Source organism: Protomyctophum parallelum (genome assembly GCF_964188405.1).
Source record: "Protomyctophum parallelum genome assembly, chromosome: 20".
NCBI classification, from domain to species: Eukaryota; Metazoa; Chordata; class Actinopteri; order Myctophiformes; family Myctophidae; genus Protomyctophum; species Protomyctophum parallelum.
Window position 1 is genome coordinate 25,102,116 of NC_139718.1, and position 22,179 is coordinate 25,124,294.

The following is a 22,179-nucleotide window of genomic DNA, read 5'->3' on the forward strand; positions in this document are numbered from 1 at the left end:
CCGATCATGTTTTTCTGCTCTCGATCCGGTTCCAATCATTTGAAAATGACGTGATCGGCCCCCGATTTCTGATTTTCAGCAGTTGGATACAGACGGTTAAGGCTGTGTGAGACATTGTAGCACCTTTGCCTTCTTCTAAATATTCCTTTTTCTTTTCAGTCCCCCAGTGTTCATTTTACATATAAGGGTTAATCCTCAGATCTAAATGAACACAGAGGATTTAGCAGTGCAAGTGTAGACTTTTGGAAAGGCTGATAAACACAGCCATGGGCATCGTAAAAGAGCCAGACAGCTACAGTATAATTAGATAGAGAACAAGGCACACTTAAGCCTTTCCTCCAGGAGCCACGAGGAAGAGATGTATTAATCTCTTTGGCATGCTTAAGAGCACAAAAATACTTTATCCACCATTGTTGTATCTTCAAGAGCATGTTATTAACCGAACCTTTGATTCTTTGAGCACTTGGCAATTCAATCCTTCTCCAAGCTGCAGTGTAATTGTACTTTGTTTAATCTTGTTTTCATGTGAGATGTGTTAAGAGGAAGCTAGATATTGAGTTATCACCTCACAAACAATGGCATTCATACTGTATCAATCAATCAATCTCCCAAATTTATTTATTTTTTCTTGCAATATTGTTGTCATTCTGTTGCTCGACTCGTGCTGCTGTTGTTAAGCAGCGTTTTGCAAAGTTCATATCCAAGGATCTCATCATCATCTCTCTCTGTGAACTGGTAGAGCTGTGCGGAAATTGGTAGTTATTGTTATCCAGGTTAATCAGTATGCCAATATTAAAGGCTAAATCACTAACCAAATAACCGTTGACATTCCTATGGATGACGGGTGGAAACAGTTCGATATTTTTTGCTTTTGATACGTGACAGTAGGTATTGCTTTCCTAGCCTAGCGGCAATGGCGTGAAATTATTTTGTCTGGGGTGTGGAGTGTCCTTGATTATCCAGTGTACTAGTCACTACCATACAGTACATAACATGGTTACCCTCAGCTCCTGGGTTACTTTTTGGCTGCTAGGTATTACAATGCTACTGGCTCTAGTTACAGTTTCGTCCACACACCAAGAATAGATACCTGGCACACTTGACACTATTGGTGCCTCCAGTCCGGAGAACTTCTCTCTTTACAAATACTGCCACACCCTTGCACCCCTCTCTTCATCCCCATTCTCTTAATCCCCTGCCTTTTCTTATTTCTTGATGTCAGCATGTCTTTGTCTATTTTGCTCTCTCCATCCATTCTTTTCTATCTGCCAGGGGTTGTGTTACTCATTTGATTCTTTTGAGGAATGAATAGACTTGTCACCCAATACACTGTGCACGCTGTATCTCTGTGTTTGTTTGTTTGTGGGTGTAGAGGAGGGTGTGGTTGGGAGGGAGTGTAGGCAAATGATTGCGAACGCAATGAGCACTAACTATGAGACCATGCAGATCATGTCTGTGTGTCCGTGTGTGTGTGTGTCTGTCTGTCTGTCCCGCTGTTACACCACCCGCCTGCCACCAGAGGGCGCAGCTGTATCACACAAAACACACACGCACGCACTCACACACACACACACACACACACACACACACACACTTAACTTTAAAAAAACTTAACTTAAAAAAAAACTTAACTTAAAATGAAAAAGAAAAAACTTAACTTAAAAAAAACTTTAAAAACACTTAACTTCAAAAAACTTAAAAATAAAATCTTAAAAAAACACAAAAAACTTAACTTAAAAAAAACACAAAAAACTTAACTTAAAAATTAAATCTTAAAAAAACACAAAAAAGAGAACTTTAAAAAGAAAACCTTAAAAAAGTATGTAATTTATTGTAATTGTTGTTATTGCCATTTACGAGCTGCGTTCGCTTCCCGCGTTTGCGCGTCTTGCTTGTATAGTGTCTTGAAAGTGTCTCCTCTATTAAATAAGGATAATGATCTAAACCGCTTTCTATACTGAAGACGTTTCTTTACATCCCCCTTCCTGGTTCTGTCGCTTTCTATCTCTTTTCTGTCGTTTACTGTACTTGCATACCACTGTAGTGTAGACGTAATCACAGTGTTTCCTTCCAAGCTGTCATAGTCGTTGGTTTGATCGATGATTTGTATTTGAAATTTGACACAATGGTGTGATTCTATTGACTTTACGACGGCTTTGTTGTGTTCTTGCGCCCTAATAGTTTATGGTTCCCCAGAGCCGAATGTGAGGCTGTTGAGACAAGACATCATTAGGCTCTTAGGTACTTAACCAGGTCACTCAGTGTAATGTTAGTCATTGGCATTGTGACAGCACTGGACACCACATGTGACTGTACTGTGTACAGTACAGTAATGGGAAGAGTCCCTCTGCTTTAAATCATGTCAAACACAGCTTACTGTCAACAGAATACCTGAGAGTAGACAGTTTGTTTCCTCTTCCAGGCTGAGTCCAGAGATCTTCCTCAAGAGGCCTGTGGTAGAGGGAAACAGATGGAGACTCGATTGCATCCTCAAACGCAAGGCAGTAAGTATAAGACATGATGTAGGAAAAATGATCTTGAGTTATTTTCTGAATAATGATGGTAATCTGGACTTTTGACATTTCTGTAATGAGCTTTAATTAAGATTGTTTAGTATACAAGACGTTGCCAGAGAGATAAGAAAGGTGGGAGACAGTGGTTGAGGACATACAGCAAGAGCACTGGTCTGGATTCAAACCCAGGCCAGTTGCGAGAAAGACTTTAGCCTTATTTATATGGCATGCATGACTTCTGAGTAATATTTTCCCTTCTTCAAAGCACATACCATTTTGACATGGATACACTGCAACCTCAATGTCCGCCGTGTATCTCTGCACACAGCAACTGGGCGTGCGTATCTTTGTGATGCTGTACAAGGAGGTGGAACTGGCACTGGGCATCAACTCAGGCTACAGCAAGAGGACCCTCATGCACATGCACCCTAACATCAAGGTAACACTGTGACACATATACACAATGCACCCTAACATCAAGGTAACACTGTGACACATATACACAATGCACCCTAACATCAAGGTAACACTGTGACACATATACACATGCACCCTAACATCAAGGTAACACTGTGACACATATACACAATGCACCCTAACATCAAGGTAACACTGTGACACATGTACACATGCACCCTAACATCAAGGTAACACTGTGACACATGTACACATGCACCCTAACATCAAGGTAACACTGTGACACATATACACAATGCACCCTAACATCAAGGTAACACTGTGACACATATACACAATGCACCCTAACATCAAGGTAACACTGTGACACATATACACATGCACCCTAACATCAAGGTAACACTGTGACACATGTACACATGCACCCTAACATCAAGGTAACACTGTGACACATGTACACATGCACCCTAACATCAAGGTAACACTGTGACACATATACACAATGCACCCTAACATCAAGGTAACACTGTGACACATATACACAATGCACCCTAACATCAAGGTAACACTGTGACACATATACACATGCACCCTAACATCAAGGTAACACTGTGACACATGTACACAATGCACCCTAACATCAAGGTAACACTGTGACACATGTACACATGCACCCTAACATCAAGGTAACACTGTGACACATGTACACATGCACCCTAACATCAAGGTAACACTGTGACACATATACACATGCACCCTAACATCAAGGTAACACTGTGACACATGTACACATGCACCCTAACATCAAGGTAACACTGTGACACATATACACATGCACCCTAACATCAAGGTAACACTGTGACACATGTACACATGCACCCTAACATCAAGGTAACACTGTGACACATATACACAATGCACCCTAACATCAAGGTAACACTGTGACACATATACACATGCACCCTAACATCAAGGTAACACTGTGACACATATACACATGCACCCTAACATCAAGGTAACACTGTGACACATATACACATGCACCCTAACATCAAGGTAACACTGTGACACATATACACATGCACCCTAACATCAAGGTAACACTGTGACACATATACACATGCACCCTAACATCAAGGTAACACTGTGACACATGTACACATGCACCCTAACATCAAGGTAACACTGTGACACATATACACATGCACCCTAACATCAAGGTAACACTGTGACACATGTACACAATGCACCCTAACATCAAGGTAACACTGTGACACATGTACACAATGCACCCTAACATCAAGGTAACACTGTGACACATAAAGTAAAATAAAGTAAATAAAGTTTCCTGGGAGCAGATACACAGTGTGCGGATAGCCCTTCTTTGTCATTGTCAGCTAAAGCGTTCCCCATAACACGGATGCTGGGGTTTAAGTCGATTACTCGCCCCATGGAGAGTTATATTCATGGATATTTTATTTGTTTTTGTCACATTCCTATGTCGATAATTTGATGACAAGCAGTGGAGACACAAAGAGTCTCCTTGTGTCTAATCATACACATACACCGTAGGAATAATGTCCTCAGATATGGCTACAATGTCTTCAGATATTGTATAGCAGCAGCAGTAATAATACAACATGGTTTTGTTCAACTTAAATCACCCCATGTTCATTTGCATAAGCCATATTTCATCCCCCGGTTGCCAGGATAATTCAACTTTATTTTTTTATTTTTTTGTAGTAGATGTACTATTATAACTTCACAGGTTCAAAGGTCACTAATGGGATTGTGTTCAGCCAAATTAGCTATAATTGCATGAAAAACACAGCTGTTGTGTAATGCAGTTAGTACTGTATATTTTTTATTTTAATTTAGGTGACACTGATCTAAAAACATTTGCTCAATATCACTTTGACAGGACACAGCTGTTTGTGTATCAAGATAAGGAGGGCAACAACGAATGCAGAGTGATATGTTTATCACATACACATAGCCTCATTTATCAACAAAGACAACAAACATGTACAGTAATTGAATAAATTGATTCACATTGTTGTCAAAGAAGGGAACTGCCCTGGTGAACAGAAAATGTGACAGTAGTCACTCCCGCTTGACCCCATTCCCAGCTTACCACCTCACAAGAAATGAGACCATGGAAAACAACTGCTAATGAAAATGTCCAGGATGTACAGGATAATAAGTTGTTCCAGCCAACCGGAACTTAATGTCCCTAGAGCTATATTATATCTAGAGAACGGATTGAGGAGCGACAGCCCCGCCCCCCGCTATTCACTTCAATGGAAGTTGCTCAGTGGCGTTTTGAAGGACCCGGAAGAACGACAAAGTCTTCCGGGTAGTACCCCTCGAGCGTTGATATGATTGGTTGGCTCCTATCATAGTACCCCTCGCGCTGTTCTTGTGGTACCTCTCACGTCCTATGTCACGAATCATGCATAAATGTGACCTGGGCCCGCCCGACTGCAGTACCAGGTTTTGACCTGTAGGGAGACTACTTCAACGTTGCCCAGCCATTCTGGGGGCTTGTTAATGTCCAGTTTTACAGTTAGTCCCGCAGCCCGCTGGGATACGCTGGCAGTGTGGCTAACACGGTGAACACAGCAACATATTGGTCTCCAGCTACCCTGATCTACAAGCTCAAAATGCATCGCACAGTGATGCATTGTTCTTTAATATTTGATGCTATTTCTCGAATATGTTCTGTACCTATATGTAGCCAGTTGAAGTTGAGCCTCAGAGGCCACCATAGGGGCACTTCCTCCTTCCTCCTTCCTTCCTTCCTCTCTCCGTCTTCTTCCAAGCAGAAGTTTGGTGAATGCTGGCCTGGCCGTAGGTCTTGAGACCTGGGTCTGCTGTTGTTTTTATTAATTTTACTGCCAGGGTGAGTAGCATGTCTCATTAATGTAGTTTTAATCATGCTCTGTAATCTATTCTAAACTATATGTTACAATTCGGGTTGATGTCCATTCATGTGCCCTGTGCCAAACTCTCATGGAAGTGTGTGAGCACAAACGAACAAATAAAGTATCTCATCAAGTTATAACTTATTTTGTTTGTGTATACCTTAATTGTTTGTTTACGAACTCACTTCCATGAAGGTTTGGCACAGGGCACATGAATGGACATCAACCTGAATTGTAACATATAGTTTAGAATAGATTACAGAGCATGATTAAAACTACATTAATGAGACATGCTACTCACCCTGGCAGTAAAATTAATAAAAACAACAGCAGACCCAGGTCTCAAGACCTACGGCCAGGCCAGCATTCACCAAACTTCTGCTTGGAAGAAGACAGGGCATTTAAATAGTTACCTGATGATTCTCAATGAGGAAGTGCCCCTATGGTGGCCTCTGAGGCTCAACTTCAACTGGCTACATATACTTGAGTATTTAATTCAATATATACATACCACCATGCCACTCACTCATGGCAAATAAACCCTGTGATAAAAGTCTGTGTCCGTGTGTGTCTTCCAGGTGATGCGACATCCAGACCATGTCTCCTCCTCCGTCTATCTGTGGGCGCATCACGAGAAGATCATCGTCATCGACCAATCGGTGGCATTCGTGGGCGGGATCGACCTGGCGTACGGTCGCTGGGACGACAGAGAGCATCGGCTCACTGACGTGGGAAGCGTGACACGCTCTGTGGCCCAGGAGATGGTTAGACACACGCACATTGTTTTGAATTGTAAAATCATGTAGAGCTTTAGTGTCACATCACAGTTTTACAGGAAAAATGAATTGGGTGAAATTAGTTTTTGTCCACATTTCCCATAGTGTCATTTCTTCCAAGAAAAACTAAGAAAATGAGAGGAGGGGGTAAGGAGGTCAAGGCAGGAAAATAAATAAAGTATGTACTAGTGTAGCCAACAGTTGGAGGTGGCAACCTAGGCATGACAGTGTCGGCTTTGTGAGAAAATATGGGCGTGGACAAATGAAGTAAAAATTAAACCTATGCCCTTGGAAAGAGAGGAAGAGAGAGTGACACACACAAGTAGAGTGACAACAAGTATATGCCTGTGGGCCTGCATACTAATAATATATTATACAGTACCATTATGTTAACACATCTCCTGATATCCTCCATGTCCTCTTCTCTTCTTTTTTTTCCTCTTCTCAGTCTGGCTACGCCAACACTCCCTCCAGTAAGGGCGTGTCCTCCTCCGACGGCGTCTCCCATAGCAACGGTCAGGGGGCGGCGCCCTGCGACGCAGTGGACCTGCCAAAGCTAAAGGGGATTGGTCGGACCAGGAAGACCCGCTTCACCCTGAAGCGCCTGCATAAACCCACTCTGCGGCACACAGACAGCATCAGCAGCGTGGACAGCACAGGTCTGTGCGTGTATGTGTGCGTGCGTTCATGCGTACACGTGTGTGAGTGAGTGATGCAAATCGAGAATATACTGTATTTATTTATCTTACACATGGCCTGTGTGTGTGTTTAGGGAGTGGTTCAGTGCGGAGCCTGAAAACAGATGTTGGAGAGTTGTTGGGGAACACTCGTTTCTGGCATGGAAAAGACTACTGCAACTTTGTCTACAAGGACTGGATCCAGCTGGAGAAACCCTTCGATGGTGTGACATACGCACAGGCGCGTGTGTGCGCTTGCGCACATGCACACACACGCATATACTGTATCAAATCCAAAGACACATATACATTATATCTCTGCTGCTCGTAGGAAACCTCATCATTACTCCAAAATGTTCATTTTTCAGGAAATGAAAAATATATTTTTTAAGGAAACCTTATATTTTTTAAATGATGCAATACTGCCTCATCAAAGTTGTTGTCAATTACTTGCATGAGAAGGAGAGAGGTGGTGGAGTTTTAGCAGACAGTTTGAGGTCCATGGAGTTAAGAGGTTTTGCCCAATGCGTTTTTTACTACTTTCCATTGGTTCAATATTTTCGAAACAACACACAGACGTAAAAGTAGCACTGATTTATGGAAAGAAAATCAAAAACCAAAAAAATTGAGTTATGAGGTTTTCTCCGGACAGCAACGATATCCAAAAACACTTGTACACTTGAACATGTAATACACAAATAACTCTAGCACAAAAATGCACGCACGAACATCTGTATAAATGCACCATTTACACACGCGTGTGCACACACACACACACACACACACAAACAAACACACGATGGGCTGTATTTTGCGTGTCTTAAGTACCAGGTCTTATTCCCTAACTTGAGTAAACTAAAGACCTGGAGGCGTGATCAATGCCATTTGGCTATTCTGAGTGGCCAAAGAGCATTGACCACGCCTCCAGGTCTTTAGTTTACTCAAGTTAGGGAATAAGACCTGGTACTTAAGACACGCAAAATACAGCCCCTCGTGTTACTGTGGTGTGTCATATGAGAGAAGATTAATAAACTACTTCTCTGGAAAGAGCGCAGACAGGTTGGTTCACCTGTGATTTTATCTTGGTGTGTTATTTAAGGACTGCAATACACCAGAAAATGTACCTACAGTACACACCTACTCACTCTCTCTCACACTCTCTCACTCACACACACACACACACACACACACACACACACACACACTTTTATTGGTGTTATTTTCTCAGCATTCTGATGATCTCATCATTTCCCATACACCAGTGGAAATGAATCATCATCATGTGGAAAGCTGGTCTTATACTGTAACATGTACAGTAGACTCTTGGGGCTCTATTTTCGTCCATGCTAAACCCCTTATCCCTAAACTATTTAGCTTACCTTTTTTTAAACATCGACATGTGAGCTTGTATTGGCTTTTGGTTTGGATTTGAACTATACAAATATGTTTTTCAAAATAGTAAAAAAAGAGCCCTTTTCCTCTCACCCCCCATTCCTTCCTCTCCACATGAAAGAAGAGGATCCAAGGCACTCCTCTTTGCCATGCCTTAAACTCTTAAATAAAAAAGGCTTTTTTTCACCTCACTGGAACAGAGTGCCTTGGATCCTCTTCTTTCATGTTATACAAGGACCACGGCAGCGCTCCCTTCCTCTATTCATCCTTCCTCTCCACCTTTCTTCTCTTTCTTTTCATCCCTTCCATCTCTGACGCTACTAACACTAACTGACACTACTAAATCACTACTAAATTTCCTTCCTTGTACTCTCCACTTTCTGCCCCCTCCTCTCCTCTCCTCTCTCTCGCTTTCTCTCTCTCTCTCTCTCTCTCTCTCTCTCTCTCTCTCTCTCTCTCCCCCCCAGACTTCATTGACAGGCACACCACTCCTCGTATGCCCTGGCATGACATAGCCTCAGTGGTCCATGGCAGAGCAGCCAGGGACGTAGCCAGACACTTCATTCAGCGCTGGAACTTCACCAAGGTTCATTAACAATGTTTAACATACTGTACATGTTGTTTTTGAGTGGTGCAACCACTCCAAGGAACAGCAATGTCCGTGTTCACCTATGTGACATTAATGAGCACCCACCAGTATGACTATGACTACCAGTAGGGGCGCTGTTGTGCCAGAAACGGAGAGAGAGAGACAGTGCTGCACTGTTGCCTGCTAATGAGAGAGAGAGAGAGAGGATAACAAGATTTTTGTTATCTTGTTACCCCCCAACACGTGATACACACACCTCCATTCAAAGGTACACAATGGAAATAAAAGAATAAAACGCAATAAGGATCAGAGGCTTAGCGCGCGCGCACACACACACACACACACACACACACACACACACACACACACACACACACACAGTAGAGTGTACTAATGGATGGAGATATGCTGTCCTGTAGCTATGAAGTAGTGGTTTTGATTTCTCTAAATAGATATTTGTGTCCTATGTCCCACAATGTGTGCAAGACACTGAACAGTTTTATACTGTGTATGTATCTCTGAAATCAGCTGCTTTACAATTACATACATAGGTGTGTTGTCCTAGTTAGTTTGTAGTTCTCTTAGTGACCAAATTCCTGTTGTTTTTTCAATAGTCATAGAATTATTCTGACCTTGTACTTTGTATACACAGTATACCAACCTACCCCCTCTTACAGTATCTTGAGTCCTTATTCTGAAGTGAGCAATTAATTTAACTTAAAACACATGCCGACAACAAAGACGTTGGAACTTTCCACTTGCCAAGAGTTGCACTTCTTCCACAGCGCTCTCTCTCTGTCTCTGTCTCTGTCTCTCTCTCTCTGCCTCTACTACTTCACATCTTTACCTACTCTCCTATACACTCTCTCTCTCTCTTCCTCTCAGATCATGAAACCCAAGTACCGTTCTCTCTCCTACCCATACCTGCTGCCTAAATCTCACACCTGTGCTGATGAACTGAGCTATAAGGTGCCCAATTCTGTCATCACCAAAGTGCAGGTGAGAAAAGACGACCAGTGCTTCACTTATGCACATTACATGAGAGGATGTGCTTTACCGTCATTAATGTCACGCCTGCATTGCTGCAGGAACGAGCCGATAGTTGTTTAATGACAGATATCGCCACTATGACCAAACATGTCCCTGAAAATCGTTAGCTTAGCCACCCAGAAAGCTCTGCTCTGGGAGAGACTCAGGACAGCTGATTTTTATGTTTTGATTAGGTGTCATCCATCATGCTCGTTTAAGCACGGCTAGATGGTTGTTTGAACCAATCAGATTGCTTCCTCGAAACGACCTGTTGTATAATTTAGCTTCTGTGTGTATATTATGTACTTGTGTGAGTGGGATAAAAGGAGAGTGAGTGTGATAGCTGATTTCTGGGCCAAGCTTGCAGTTGAATCTTGACGCTTGGGAAATTATTTTTAGCCTGATCTTTTCAATACAATTTCAATGTTCTTTTTTTTGTGCCAATTCACAACAAGACACTTTAGTGCGGTCAATAACTTTTAATTGCAATGTTTTGGTCAAGGTCCTTCTTCAGGCATGATTCCCGAAGAAGATCCTTGACTGAAACAGTGTGACAAAAACGAAATAATCTCATGTTAATATTGTTTTACGGCAGGACCGACCAATGCCAAGCCCAAATATGGAGAGTTTTTTTTTTTTTTTTTAGTTTTTTTTAAGTTTTTTTTTTGCGGCTTACGCCTTTTATTGATTTTTGAAGGGACAGACAGTAGGCTGACAGGAAACGGGAGAGAGATGGGGGGATGACATGCAGTAAAGGCCGTGTCGGGTCCGGGAGTCGAACCCGCGGCACACTGCGACTGGATTACCAGTCCGGTGCCCAGACCGTTACGCTACGGCCTGGGCCGAGAGTTTTTTCTAACCTCATTGTGTTATGGCATCAGGTGCAAACATATATGGGAACAAAAGGGGGCATACCCAAATATTGGCATATACTGAAGACATCAGAGATATCCATACAGTATATGGACATATAGGTCAGATCAGCGGTGCGACGTAGGTGTGAGGACCTCTAGTGTATAATTATTCTTTGTTGAGCAAGTCAAGACGGTGTGTGGGTGTTTACATTCTTTGACCTACATTGTACGTACAGTATAATACTCCCAACACACCTGACACAACGATTTCATTCAGGTGTGCAAAAGTCTATTGATTGCCTCTTATTACTAAAACACATGCAACTGACCTACCACCAACATTGTGCTGTTTTGTTAGAATTGCATTGCATTGCATATACTGTATTTGCACATTATCCTTAATAAAGCATTTGTGTTATTATGTATACAAACAAACCTGTATGCTGTTCTCTGTTCTCTTTTGTAGACCACAACATTGCCTCTTATTCCTGTAGGCCACTCCTTTTCATTACTATATTATCTTTTACTCAGTTCTTCAAAGTAAACCCATAAAACTATAAACTGCCTGTTTACTTCTCCATGCAGTGGTTATAGCACATACTGTTGTGTTAATTAGTAACACCAGTTGTTAAACAAATGTACTCCTATGTACAATATAATACATAATATTTTTGTGTTGTATGTGTTGTAACTATTGCATAGCTCTGTCTGTGTGGATAGGTTATAAAGCCATAAAGATTATCTATTTTATGTAGAAGTGTCACTGTTTGCCCCTGTGTCCATAGCTTTTACAGAAGCTATGAGTGGAGATGTGTGGTTTTATAGTACAACTCATCTCTACCTCCGTCTGTGTGTGTATTAGATTCTGCGGTCGGCTGCAGACTGGTCAGCTGGTATTAAATACCATGAGGAGTCCATACATAATGCCTACATCCAGGTTATTGCCAAGAGCAAGCACTTCATCTACATAGAGGTAAATGACATGCAATATTATTACAGCATAACTTGATCAACTTGGTATTATTCTTTGTTGAATTGTATGAGTACAATATATAATATTTCTTTTCCAATGCCAATCCAAATAGTTTATCAACTGTTGCTATGCAGGTCAAGCTTTCACCACCTCATAGCTGGCAATGTTATTTCGCATGGCTGTGTTGTTGAACGTCGGGAAAGTAACACGCCTGATCCACCCTTGATCTAATGACCGTAGACTTACCGTGCAACATGAAAACTCCGGGTAGTTGTTAAAAGTTGATTTCTCCCTCTGTCATTTCCTCCTATTTCTACTTTATTTAAATAATGTCATGCAATTTGTCCCCTGCATAGCCTACTGCAGGCCTGGTAGACCAGATTTAGAAGACATTGTGATGCTCTTGCTACTGAAATGATTTGATTGAGAAATCCCGTCATTTTACATGCATCTCTATGGGGGAGAAGGACAGCTTGCCCTGTCTCCTCGCTGCTAACGTGCCTATTGGACAAGGATGGGTTGGGTAGGGACTAGCGAAGGGCTAATTGGCCTCTGGTCTTGATGGGTTAAATACAATGCTTGTGCTCTTCTTGCCTCAGAACCAGTTCTTCATTAGCTGTGCTGACAACAGGACCGTTTACAACAAGATAGGCGATGCCATCATCGAGAGGATCCTCAGAGCACACAAGTACTTCCCTTTGTCTGCACCCATTTGTTTGTATCAGTGATTTTAAACCTTCTCTCTTTGATGTGATGGACAAACTACACTCAGAACTGTTGTGCTACAATTTTATGTTTATGTGCCACTGGTAATGTAGTTATGATATAACATAACATAACTGTTATGTAGCTTTTGTCAAGCTTTTTGAAGGCTACATTATTCTGAAAGTAGTGAAGCTACTACCCAAGCTTCTCAGAAATGTTTTTAAGCTAGTAGCGTACAGCTGTACCAACTTATACCCAACACTGTGTGCCAGCCACTGCAGCCAGTGTGTGATTTACTGTGAGAGAAAGGGAGGGAACAAAATAGAGATAGATGGAACTATTGCTACACAGTGTGGTTGGTTTGTCTCACAGTGTGTGTGTGTGGGTGTGTGTGTGTGTGTAGGGAAGGTAAAAAGTACCGTGTGTATGTCGTAACCCCCCTGCTGCCTGGGTTTGAGGGCGACATCACCACTGGAGGCGGCAATGCCATCCAGGCTGTCATGCACTTCAACTACAGGTTAGAAACATCATAAGTCCACATTCATGAGGACTTATATTTAGAAACATCATGAGTAGAATTAAAGACGGAAGTAATTGATTACGCTTTGTTCTTTCTTTCTATTATTTGATAATCTGTTAAATTCTTTCTTTTCAGTTATATTCAACTGTACATGGTTTTCCTCTCTTCTCATTCTCATGGGTAATTATTTACTCAAGCTGATTTTAATAAATCTCTTCCACCAGAACCATGTGCAGAGGAGAATACTCCATCATCTCGCAGCTAAAGAGAGAGAGTAAGTTCGGTCTACTGTCCTATTTTTATGATCACTTCTTATTCTGGTCAGTGTGTGTGTGTGTGTGTCCTATGTCTTCTTGTCCTGGTGGTGCCATTATAGCTCTCATTTACTCCCTGTCTGCTCACCCATGCCAGCGTGCAAAGACTGGTCTGTTATTGTGCTTTGTCATAGAATGGTGGTGCCTAATGTATGATCTACATTACAAGCTCATGTGTCGTGAATCAATGTGACAGTTTTTGCCGATTTGTCACATCACAACATGATTTTCTGGCAATCAACACCATCGTATGATATAGTATGAATCTAGGGTATGCGCATGCATAAAGTGAGTGGCCAAGTGATTTTAACATATAATGCAATCCGATATGGGCTGTAAGAACAGAACAAAACACTCAGTCTTCCAGGTATGATGATGATGTCACACCCCTACGCTCTATTAAGCATTACTCAGAGCCATTAGTACATTTAATCTGCTTACTCATTATTTGTGCCGTTATGGGAACTGGAAATAATTGGTAAATAACTCTTTCAGTGGATGATCACTGGATGAACTACATCTCATTCGCCGGGTTGAGGACCCATGCCGAGTTGGAGGGACGGCTGGTCACAGAGCTCATCTACGTTCACAGCAAGATGCTCATTGCTGACGACAACACGGTCATCATCGGTGGGTCTCTCTCTCTCTTTTTTCTTTTTTTGAGAAATGCAGAGTATGGGTCTCTCTCTCTTTCTCACTTGTGTTGGGACTGTATCACTGCGATCAGAGTGTGACGTAAATGACATCATGGACACTTTGAAATACTAAAAACACATATTACCCACATAAAAACCCCAGGGAAGTGCTTCTTGTCTCCCAAACATCATTAAAATAAGATCTGGTTGCAAAAGGGGTGAAGTAGCCCTTTAACTGTTGTGTTGTAACACAGCCTCACAGTGCCCTCTGCTGGCCAGTCTATGACATCAGCCATCTGTATTTGGGCAACCTTTCAGACTCAAATCTGACTTCCATTTACTTCTAGTATAAAAATCACACAAGTGCCCTGGCGCAGCTGTAGCACACACACACACACACACACACACACACACACACACAGGGCGCAGCTGTAGCACACACACACACACACACACACACACACACACACACAACCACACACACACGAGCTGCGTTCGCTTCCCGCGTTTGTGCGTCTTACTTGTCATACCATCATACATCATCTGGCCAATCACAATTTGCGTCCTCACTTTTGTCTTCAATGTTTGTGTTTACACAAACCCTCAAAGCTGGACATAGGAGGGGCCAGAGTAATCTAGAGTAATGACACTCCCGTTGACTCTCATTGTAACAATGGAATGCGGAAGTGCTCATTCTATCTCAATGAAATAGTTCCAGCCATAGGAGCAATGTTTGGAACTATCGCCCATAGGCACCCGCTTTGTGGCGAGATCAAAGTGTGTCACCACTCTCTTACTAGATTACTCTGGGAGGGGCTAGCACCCCTCAAAAAAGTAAAACAAATAACATGAATATTTTTTTTGCCCCATTTGCCCCATTAGCCCCTTGATGAATTGAATAGGATCACAAAACCCTCAGGGCTTTCTATGTTATCCTTTTAGCGTTATTTGTACTTTTTACAAACTGTTAATAAAGTATTCAATCAATCAATCAAACAGACAGACACACATGCACAGACACTCTTCTAGACTTGGCCCCTGGGGCTGCCGCGCCGAGCTTGTCCTGTCAAAGTGTCTGTGAGCGACAGACACTGAGGATGATCTCAGTGAGGATGATCTCCCTCATGCTTCCATCATTCATGCTCTGTAGATGTAGTGTAATAAACATCAACGTCTGTTCCAGGCTCTGCCAACATCAACGACAGGAGCATGCTGGGTAAGCGTGACAGTGAGGTGGCTGTGATCGTGGAGGACTCGCAGAGCGTTTCCTCTGTGATGGACGGGGAGGAGTACCGGGCCGGACCCTATGCACTGCAGCTACGCCTCGAGGCCTTCAGGTCTGTCTGTGTGTGTGTGTGTGTGTGTGTGTGTGTGTTTGTGTGTGTGTGTGTGTGACTGTGTGATTTGTTGAACATTAGAGCACCAAATGCCTGAGATGTAAGGATTATTTACATGACGGACTCTTCACCTGCGTGTAACGGGCAACTTGACGTCCAATTTATCCCCCTTCTCTGCTATGAGGTCTCTCAATCTTTTAAAAGCACATTCCAATGTTTGTGTTACTGTTGTATCCTTTCATGTCTTAGGTGACATTCACACCAGAAAGCTTTGCTGCGATTAAAACGAATCCTGCTGCTCATTGTCAGAAAGTGCACTTCGTTTGGCAGGTGTGAAGGCTCATTCGAATCTTATCAAAGAACCGCATTCTACTCCGAGCAAAAACAGGGGTTTTGCTTCGCTTCCAATCGCACTTGATTACGATTCGGTGCAGGTGTGAATGCAATCCGCAGTAAATAAAGGAAATGAAGCAAACAATGTGGCGGGTGAGGAGCTGTAGAAAGTTGGAGACGGAGAAGGCATATTTTACGCAGCGCAAAGATGTCCCGTTACCGAGGATAGAAGTGGTCGAATGAGGAGACTGAAGCCCTGATCGAAATGAGGACGAGTACATTAATCAATTGCTTAAGGAAACACATAAAACACTGCAGTTTATTATAGCCTACAGAATATTCTGTCTGTCTGTCTGTCTGTCTGTCTGTGCGTGCCGTAAACATGGAGTGCTGTCACTGTGTGGGGACTGGGGAGTAGGGACTTTCATCTCGATAAACTTGTAAACTTTTTGCGCTGCTGTCTGTTATATCAGTGCGCTCCGCTCTGTGCCTCCATGCCCAAAAGAAGAGTGAGTTGCTGTGTGCGTATAGAGAGAGAGAGAGAGAGAGAGAGAGAGATGTGTCAGCACGACACATGAACGTTATGAGTATAATTTTATCACCATAGATTTCACTGTGTAGGCTAGTTTATGAATGGAACACATTGATAAAGGTCCCCCCTGCTGCGTTTCCAATTGCTGTGGATGACAGTGTGAAGGCAAACCGCAGCAAATTAAATATGCAAGAATCCCAACATCTCCGCCCATTCGCATCGAGTCTACCGAAGTATTAGGTGGGAATGTGACCTTAGAGGTGTTTTGGAGGAGAGTGTTATTTTCTGGCCAGGATAGAATCATCTGGCGCCACTGGGTGTTTTCATAGGATGCCACCTGAGTGAATTTTTCAAAATTAAGCTACCTCAGGCATTGGTAAAGTTGTGTTGAGAAAATCATTGCAAGTGCCATCCATTTTCAACGTCCTGTCCTGCAGATACATAATGTAACATACCTACATGTTACACGCATAAAATAACACACACAAACACACACACCGTGCGAGTGTGTGTGTTATTTTATGCGTGTAACGTGCATGTTACATTATCATTGTTTTTAGTTGAACAAGTGAACACAAGCACATGTCTAGTTGATAGAAATGATACAGGTATATATTTGCCCCTTATAGTGTTAGCTCAGTCGGTAGAGATCTTTCACTATGGACAACAAGGTTCTGGGTTTGATACCGGGGTGCAGTCAAGTCAGCATGTGAGTAGCACTGTTTGCACTGACATGTGGTAAGTTCTGGGAGCTGAGGTGTGGCACTAAGGGGCAGCGGTGGCCGAACGGTTTGCGGAGCGGTCTTGATACCGGAATGTCGCCAGTTCGCATCCCCGGACCGGCACATTAAAATTACCACCGCTGAAGTGCCCTTGAGCAAGGCATTGAACCCCTACCATGAAATGTTCTATGAGCAGGGTGTGGCTGTAAACAAGTCCTTGGCTTAGTCCACTTCCCTGGGTAAACAAAGAACGTTGCTTTACTTTGCTTACTCTCACAGAGGTCTAGCAAAATGAAAAGGGGATCAACGACACGTTCTAGGTTCTACTGTAGGTTTGATACAGACTATAAGCCATTCTGACCAAATTACATACTTACTGTCCCTTTTAAATACTCACTACTCATGGGAGAACCTTGTACACTTTGTTACACTTGGTAAATGTGAATCAGAGGTTTATATGGTCTTCTCTGGGCTCATAGAATGCGTTAAAACATCCCGTCAGTAAATGAAAGATCTCTCTCTGTCTACTGAAAGATCTGACTGACTATACTTTATGTATATCAGTCTCTCTTGCTCTCTCTTTATGTATCTACCTCTCACACTCTCTGAACAGGACTATCTTGGGTGGCCACAATGATACCAGCATCGATGTCTCTGACCCAATCAGTGACCGTTTCTACAAAGAAACGTGGATGACCACAGCTGGACGCAACGCCACCATCTATGAGAAGGTGGGGCTAATGCAATGTCCAATTAAACCTCATGCTTCGCTGGCTGGTCTCAAACCTGTTGCTAATAAGGCTAGATTTAATTCCAACAGCCACAATTCTAACTAGAACTGCACTCTGTCGAGTGCATACTTGCTTGTTGCACACTAGTAGGCCATAAATGGCCAACTAGTGCGCAAGCAGAGCGCGCAAGTATTTTCAACTGCTGTAAACTGTGGAATCTCAGTATCTCTGTGAAGGAACGTTTGAAATGTCTAATTATTAGGTTTTGCTACCTATCTACTTTATGCATGTAAACACCTAGTATTATTAAGTATGGTTCAAGTTTCTATCTATATAAGAAATACACTTTTATCAATTTAGAAATATTCTAGATCCCTTTTTTGTTTTTCAAAGAAAAATAAATCATTGATATGTGATGAAAGAAAAGGTATATAAACTGAATTAAAATATGTTATACAGCATAATTATTATTATTTATTGTAAATTGTCAATTGTTTTAAATGTATTTCATCTTGGACTATAGTGATATTAATACTAAATCATGATCAGAGTAATATGTGTCTCTAACTTCAATTTTTGTAATAATACTTTCACATTTGTTAAAATATACATGATCTAAAATACTTCCGTAATCTGTAGTTGGATTTGTATATAATTGTTTAGAGCCTAATCTTGACATGAAGGTCTTTATACTTCTATCTTTCTCAGTATAATGGTCTTCATTGAAATCTCCTATTATCATAATTGCAGAAGTCAGAGATGATAGATACTTTACCATGTTTTCGAGAAATGTGTTTAATTTCGAAAGGTCTGTTTTAGGTGATCTGTACATAAGAATGATATATAGATCTTTATCTTTTACATGTATGCATACGTGTTCTACTCTTTCTAATATCCTGTGTGTGTGTGTGTGTGTGTGTGTGCGCGTCCACGTTCCACTTCAGGTATTTCGGTGTCTCCCATCGTCCCTGGTGCGGAACATGTCTGAACTGGAGCAGTACCAGTCCACACCAGGCCTGGCCCAGTCCGACCCGGCCCGCGCCCAGGAAGAGCTGCGGAGGATCAGAGGGTTCCTGGTCCAGTTCCCTCTGGACTTCCTGTCTGAACAGAACCTCATGCCCTCCGTTGGAACCAAGGAGGCCATGGCCCCGACCGAACTCTGGACCTAAGGAACAAAACTAAAACCTAACCCTCTTATTGTTATGGCACGGTGCCACAGTAAGTAATGCCATTTGATTGTGGAATACCGGTATATATGGGGTACTGTGGTGCACAGTATATTGGATCCCATGTACCTTCTGAAAGGATCTGGTTGGATCTGATTTCGAAAGCCTGGCTTAGAAATATTTTTTGGATGCGTTTAGCTAGCAGGGATTGATGACTCTCCATTTTGCTGCTACTGGGACTAAATACACACAGTAGTTTCAGGTCATTAAGAATGTGCCTCGGCGGTGGGATGTTATTCAAATCATCTGAGACAAGACAAACAAAGTCAATGATCTGAGGACGAAGAACGTGATTATTACTGCATGGAGACTGCACTCAAACTGTGGATGTGAAGGAACTTAAAAGTGAACTGTGAATTGCACATGAACTTGGGATTTTGGGAATCAAACTATCAAACTGAATTTTTGCCAAAAAATGTGGTCTGCAGAGATTGTATAAGATGGATGGAACTAACTGTCTTAGAGACCTTGGTCCATATTCTGGACGAGCCTGCATCTTGTCAAGCAGGTTTGAGGAATGAGAAAAGTACTTATCGGAATACTGAGCAGCAGCCAAAAGCAGAATACTTGATGGATAAGGAGCTTTGCCTTATCCGTCAATGTCAAAAATTGCATCTCTAGCAAAGATAATAGAAATATGGCAATGAAGAATCCAGTTGTATTCAAGTAAACTAAATGACCAAACTGCTTTTACATTTAGGCATAGAACGCAGTAGTCAAGACATGGCAAGGACACTTTGACAGAACAGATGGCTGTTGATGGACACTGACTAAAACCTGTGATCAGTCAGTCACAGGACAGTCTCTTTAGACTAACACCCTGGGTAGATGTGTCAATATGCTGTAATATCTGTCTATAAAACAAAACACAAAACCACACAAGCTTGGCCCCAATATACTGCAGATTGTAAAACTCAAAACGTTTAGTTGTTAGTGAAAGACATCCCAAAATGTGTACTGTGCTTGATGCATGCGAGCGTGTAATGCATGCTTGTGCTCCAGCGTTCTACAAACATACGTTTGTAGAACGGTGACACAGAAGTTTTTTACCCTGTTTGTTATTTCACAACGGTGTTGGATATCAAAACTAGCTGTTTCACATGAGTGTTGGCATTTTTTGTGAAACAAATCAGTTGTCCTACTTGATTAACTGTACTGCCGTAACTGCATTCACGGTTGCCATAATGCATCTACCGATCGCATCTCTGAGTGTAAGGAAGAGGAAATATGAAGTTTAATTTCTGAGACCAGCAATGCAAGGCCACATGTCAAATCTACAATGCTAAACCTTTTTCATCTTCATAAGACTCGATTGCTTCATGGAAATTACGTCTTCAGTGAGCAAAACGACCGTAGGCCTATGGCTAAATAGAAATTATGCGTTAATGTGGTCTTTCCTATGCATGGCATTCTAGGCTGGATCAGACAATCTGCTTGCTGCTGAAAATGGAATAATGATTGTCTCCTCTTTCTCCAGCAGAGGGTGCTGGCTTCCTAAAAAACAAAATCTATAGGTAGCAGACATGAGCTTTTGGATCATCTATTTTCAGGGTGCCACACTGCCTGGTGTGACAAAGTATAAATGGAGCTTTAGTTGTTGTAAACCTGGGGTTCTCAACACCAGACCCTACTGCTACTGTAGATGTTAGAACCACATGTAGGCTACTGTAGTTAATTGCATACACCTGCTGTGCCTGTCCCATGGCTAAATGAATCCCTGATACGATGGCCAGAGTTGAAAACCACTGCTAATAGACATTGATGCTGCTTGTTCCTCTAGCACTGTGGCTTTTTACTCTGTGCAGAAAGAATGATCAGTAACAACTGATTTTAACTGCTGTCGTTATTACAATTGTACATGGTGGAAACTAAGAAAATGTTTGAATAACAACAAGGCTATATTTTTTGGGGAAGAGCTGTTTTTAATCTGTTTAATTGAATTGAAACGTCAGAACTCATGAGTTTTAACTTTTAGACTATATGATTTTTGTTTTTACATGACTAGGCACTAGGGAGAATAATACACACACAGTTCAGCCCTAGACCATAGCCATTGTTGAGCCATTGTTGACCTGATTATATCTTCCATATATTTCATTGAGATTTATGAGGATTTAATATTTGATACATGACAGGTTTATGGTTAAGCCCACATTTAAAAGGTGGTCACTACTTAAAACCCAGCACACACCAATGTTGCAGCAACTGCACCCACTTGCAAAAGAATCCCCAAGCAGTACCATCAGCAACAGGTGCTCAAACTGTTGCAACTCTTTAGGCTTATGACACACCATTTAAAAATAAGTATTATTATTCAGTAATGAAGCATACAATAAAACCTAAAACATATGCTTTGTCAACATACAGTAAAGAAAACAGAAAATATTTTTTCAGAAAAAGAAAAGCCACTCTTTCTCTTTCTTCATGTCAAATAGAACCAGGCAGCATGTTGTCTTTTTAAGTTTTTACCCCCACAATGTTCTGTATTCTTTTTTTTTAAGATTTTTTTTTTGCGGCTTACGCCTTTTATTGGTTTTTTGAAGGGACAGACAGTAGGCTGACAGGAAACAGGAGAGAGATGGGGGAAGACATGCAGTAAAGGCCGTGTCGGGCTCGGGAGTCGAACCCGCGGCACACTGCGACTGGATTACCAGTCGGGTGCCCAGACGGTTACGCCACCGCCTGGGCATGTTCTGTATTCTTAACCTGCAGACTAGGCAGGCCTGTTGCACATCAATTTAATTTCCAATATCCTTCGATGTTTTTATTTGTTTTATATACTTAACTTATACTGTACATTCGTCTCCTCTATCCTACTGTGTTCTGTAACTCTGCTTCCATTACTCCAGTACTTCCCCACATTACCAACCCGTTCTGGTTAGAGGTTTCTTTACTCCTTGTAATCTGTGCATAACATCACTCGTTTATGAGTTACCTTTTTGTACAGTTCTGTCAGTGTGTTTTTTCTTCTTTTTTTTCC

The 22,179-nt window shown here is 41.9% G+C and overlaps 1 protein-coding gene across 1 annotated transcript in view; it reads left to right on the forward strand.

The window, feature by feature from the left end:
- Positions 1 to 21,684, forward strand: part of pld1a (phospholipase D1a) — a 45,358-nt gene extending 23,674 nt beyond the window's left edge. The window contains exons 12-26 of the mRNA XM_083792353.1: positions 2,423 to 2,504; positions 2,842 to 2,952; positions 6,433 to 6,618; positions 7,079 to 7,289; positions 7,403 to 7,531; positions 9,167 to 9,285; positions 10,174 to 10,287; positions 12,034 to 12,144; positions 12,744 to 12,832; positions 13,253 to 13,366; positions 13,594 to 13,643; positions 14,179 to 14,313; positions 15,502 to 15,655; positions 17,856 to 17,973; positions 18,918 to 21,684. Of these exons, the coding sequence (XP_083648479.1) occupies positions 2,423 to 2,504; positions 2,842 to 2,952; positions 6,433 to 6,618; positions 7,079 to 7,289; positions 7,403 to 7,531; positions 9,167 to 9,285; positions 10,174 to 10,287; positions 12,034 to 12,144; positions 12,744 to 12,832; positions 13,253 to 13,366; positions 13,594 to 13,643; positions 14,179 to 14,313; positions 15,502 to 15,655; positions 17,856 to 17,973; positions 18,918 to 19,142 (1,948 nt within the window). The 3' untranslated portion in view covers positions 19,143 to 21,684. The remainder of the gene's footprint in view (positions 1 to 2,422; positions 2,505 to 2,841; positions 2,953 to 6,432; positions 6,619 to 7,078; positions 7,290 to 7,402; positions 7,532 to 9,166; positions 9,286 to 10,173; positions 10,288 to 12,033; positions 12,145 to 12,743; positions 12,833 to 13,252; positions 13,367 to 13,593; positions 13,644 to 14,178; positions 14,314 to 15,501; positions 15,656 to 17,855; positions 17,974 to 18,917) is intronic.
- The last annotated feature ends 495 nt before the right edge of the window (positions 21,685 to 22,179 follow it).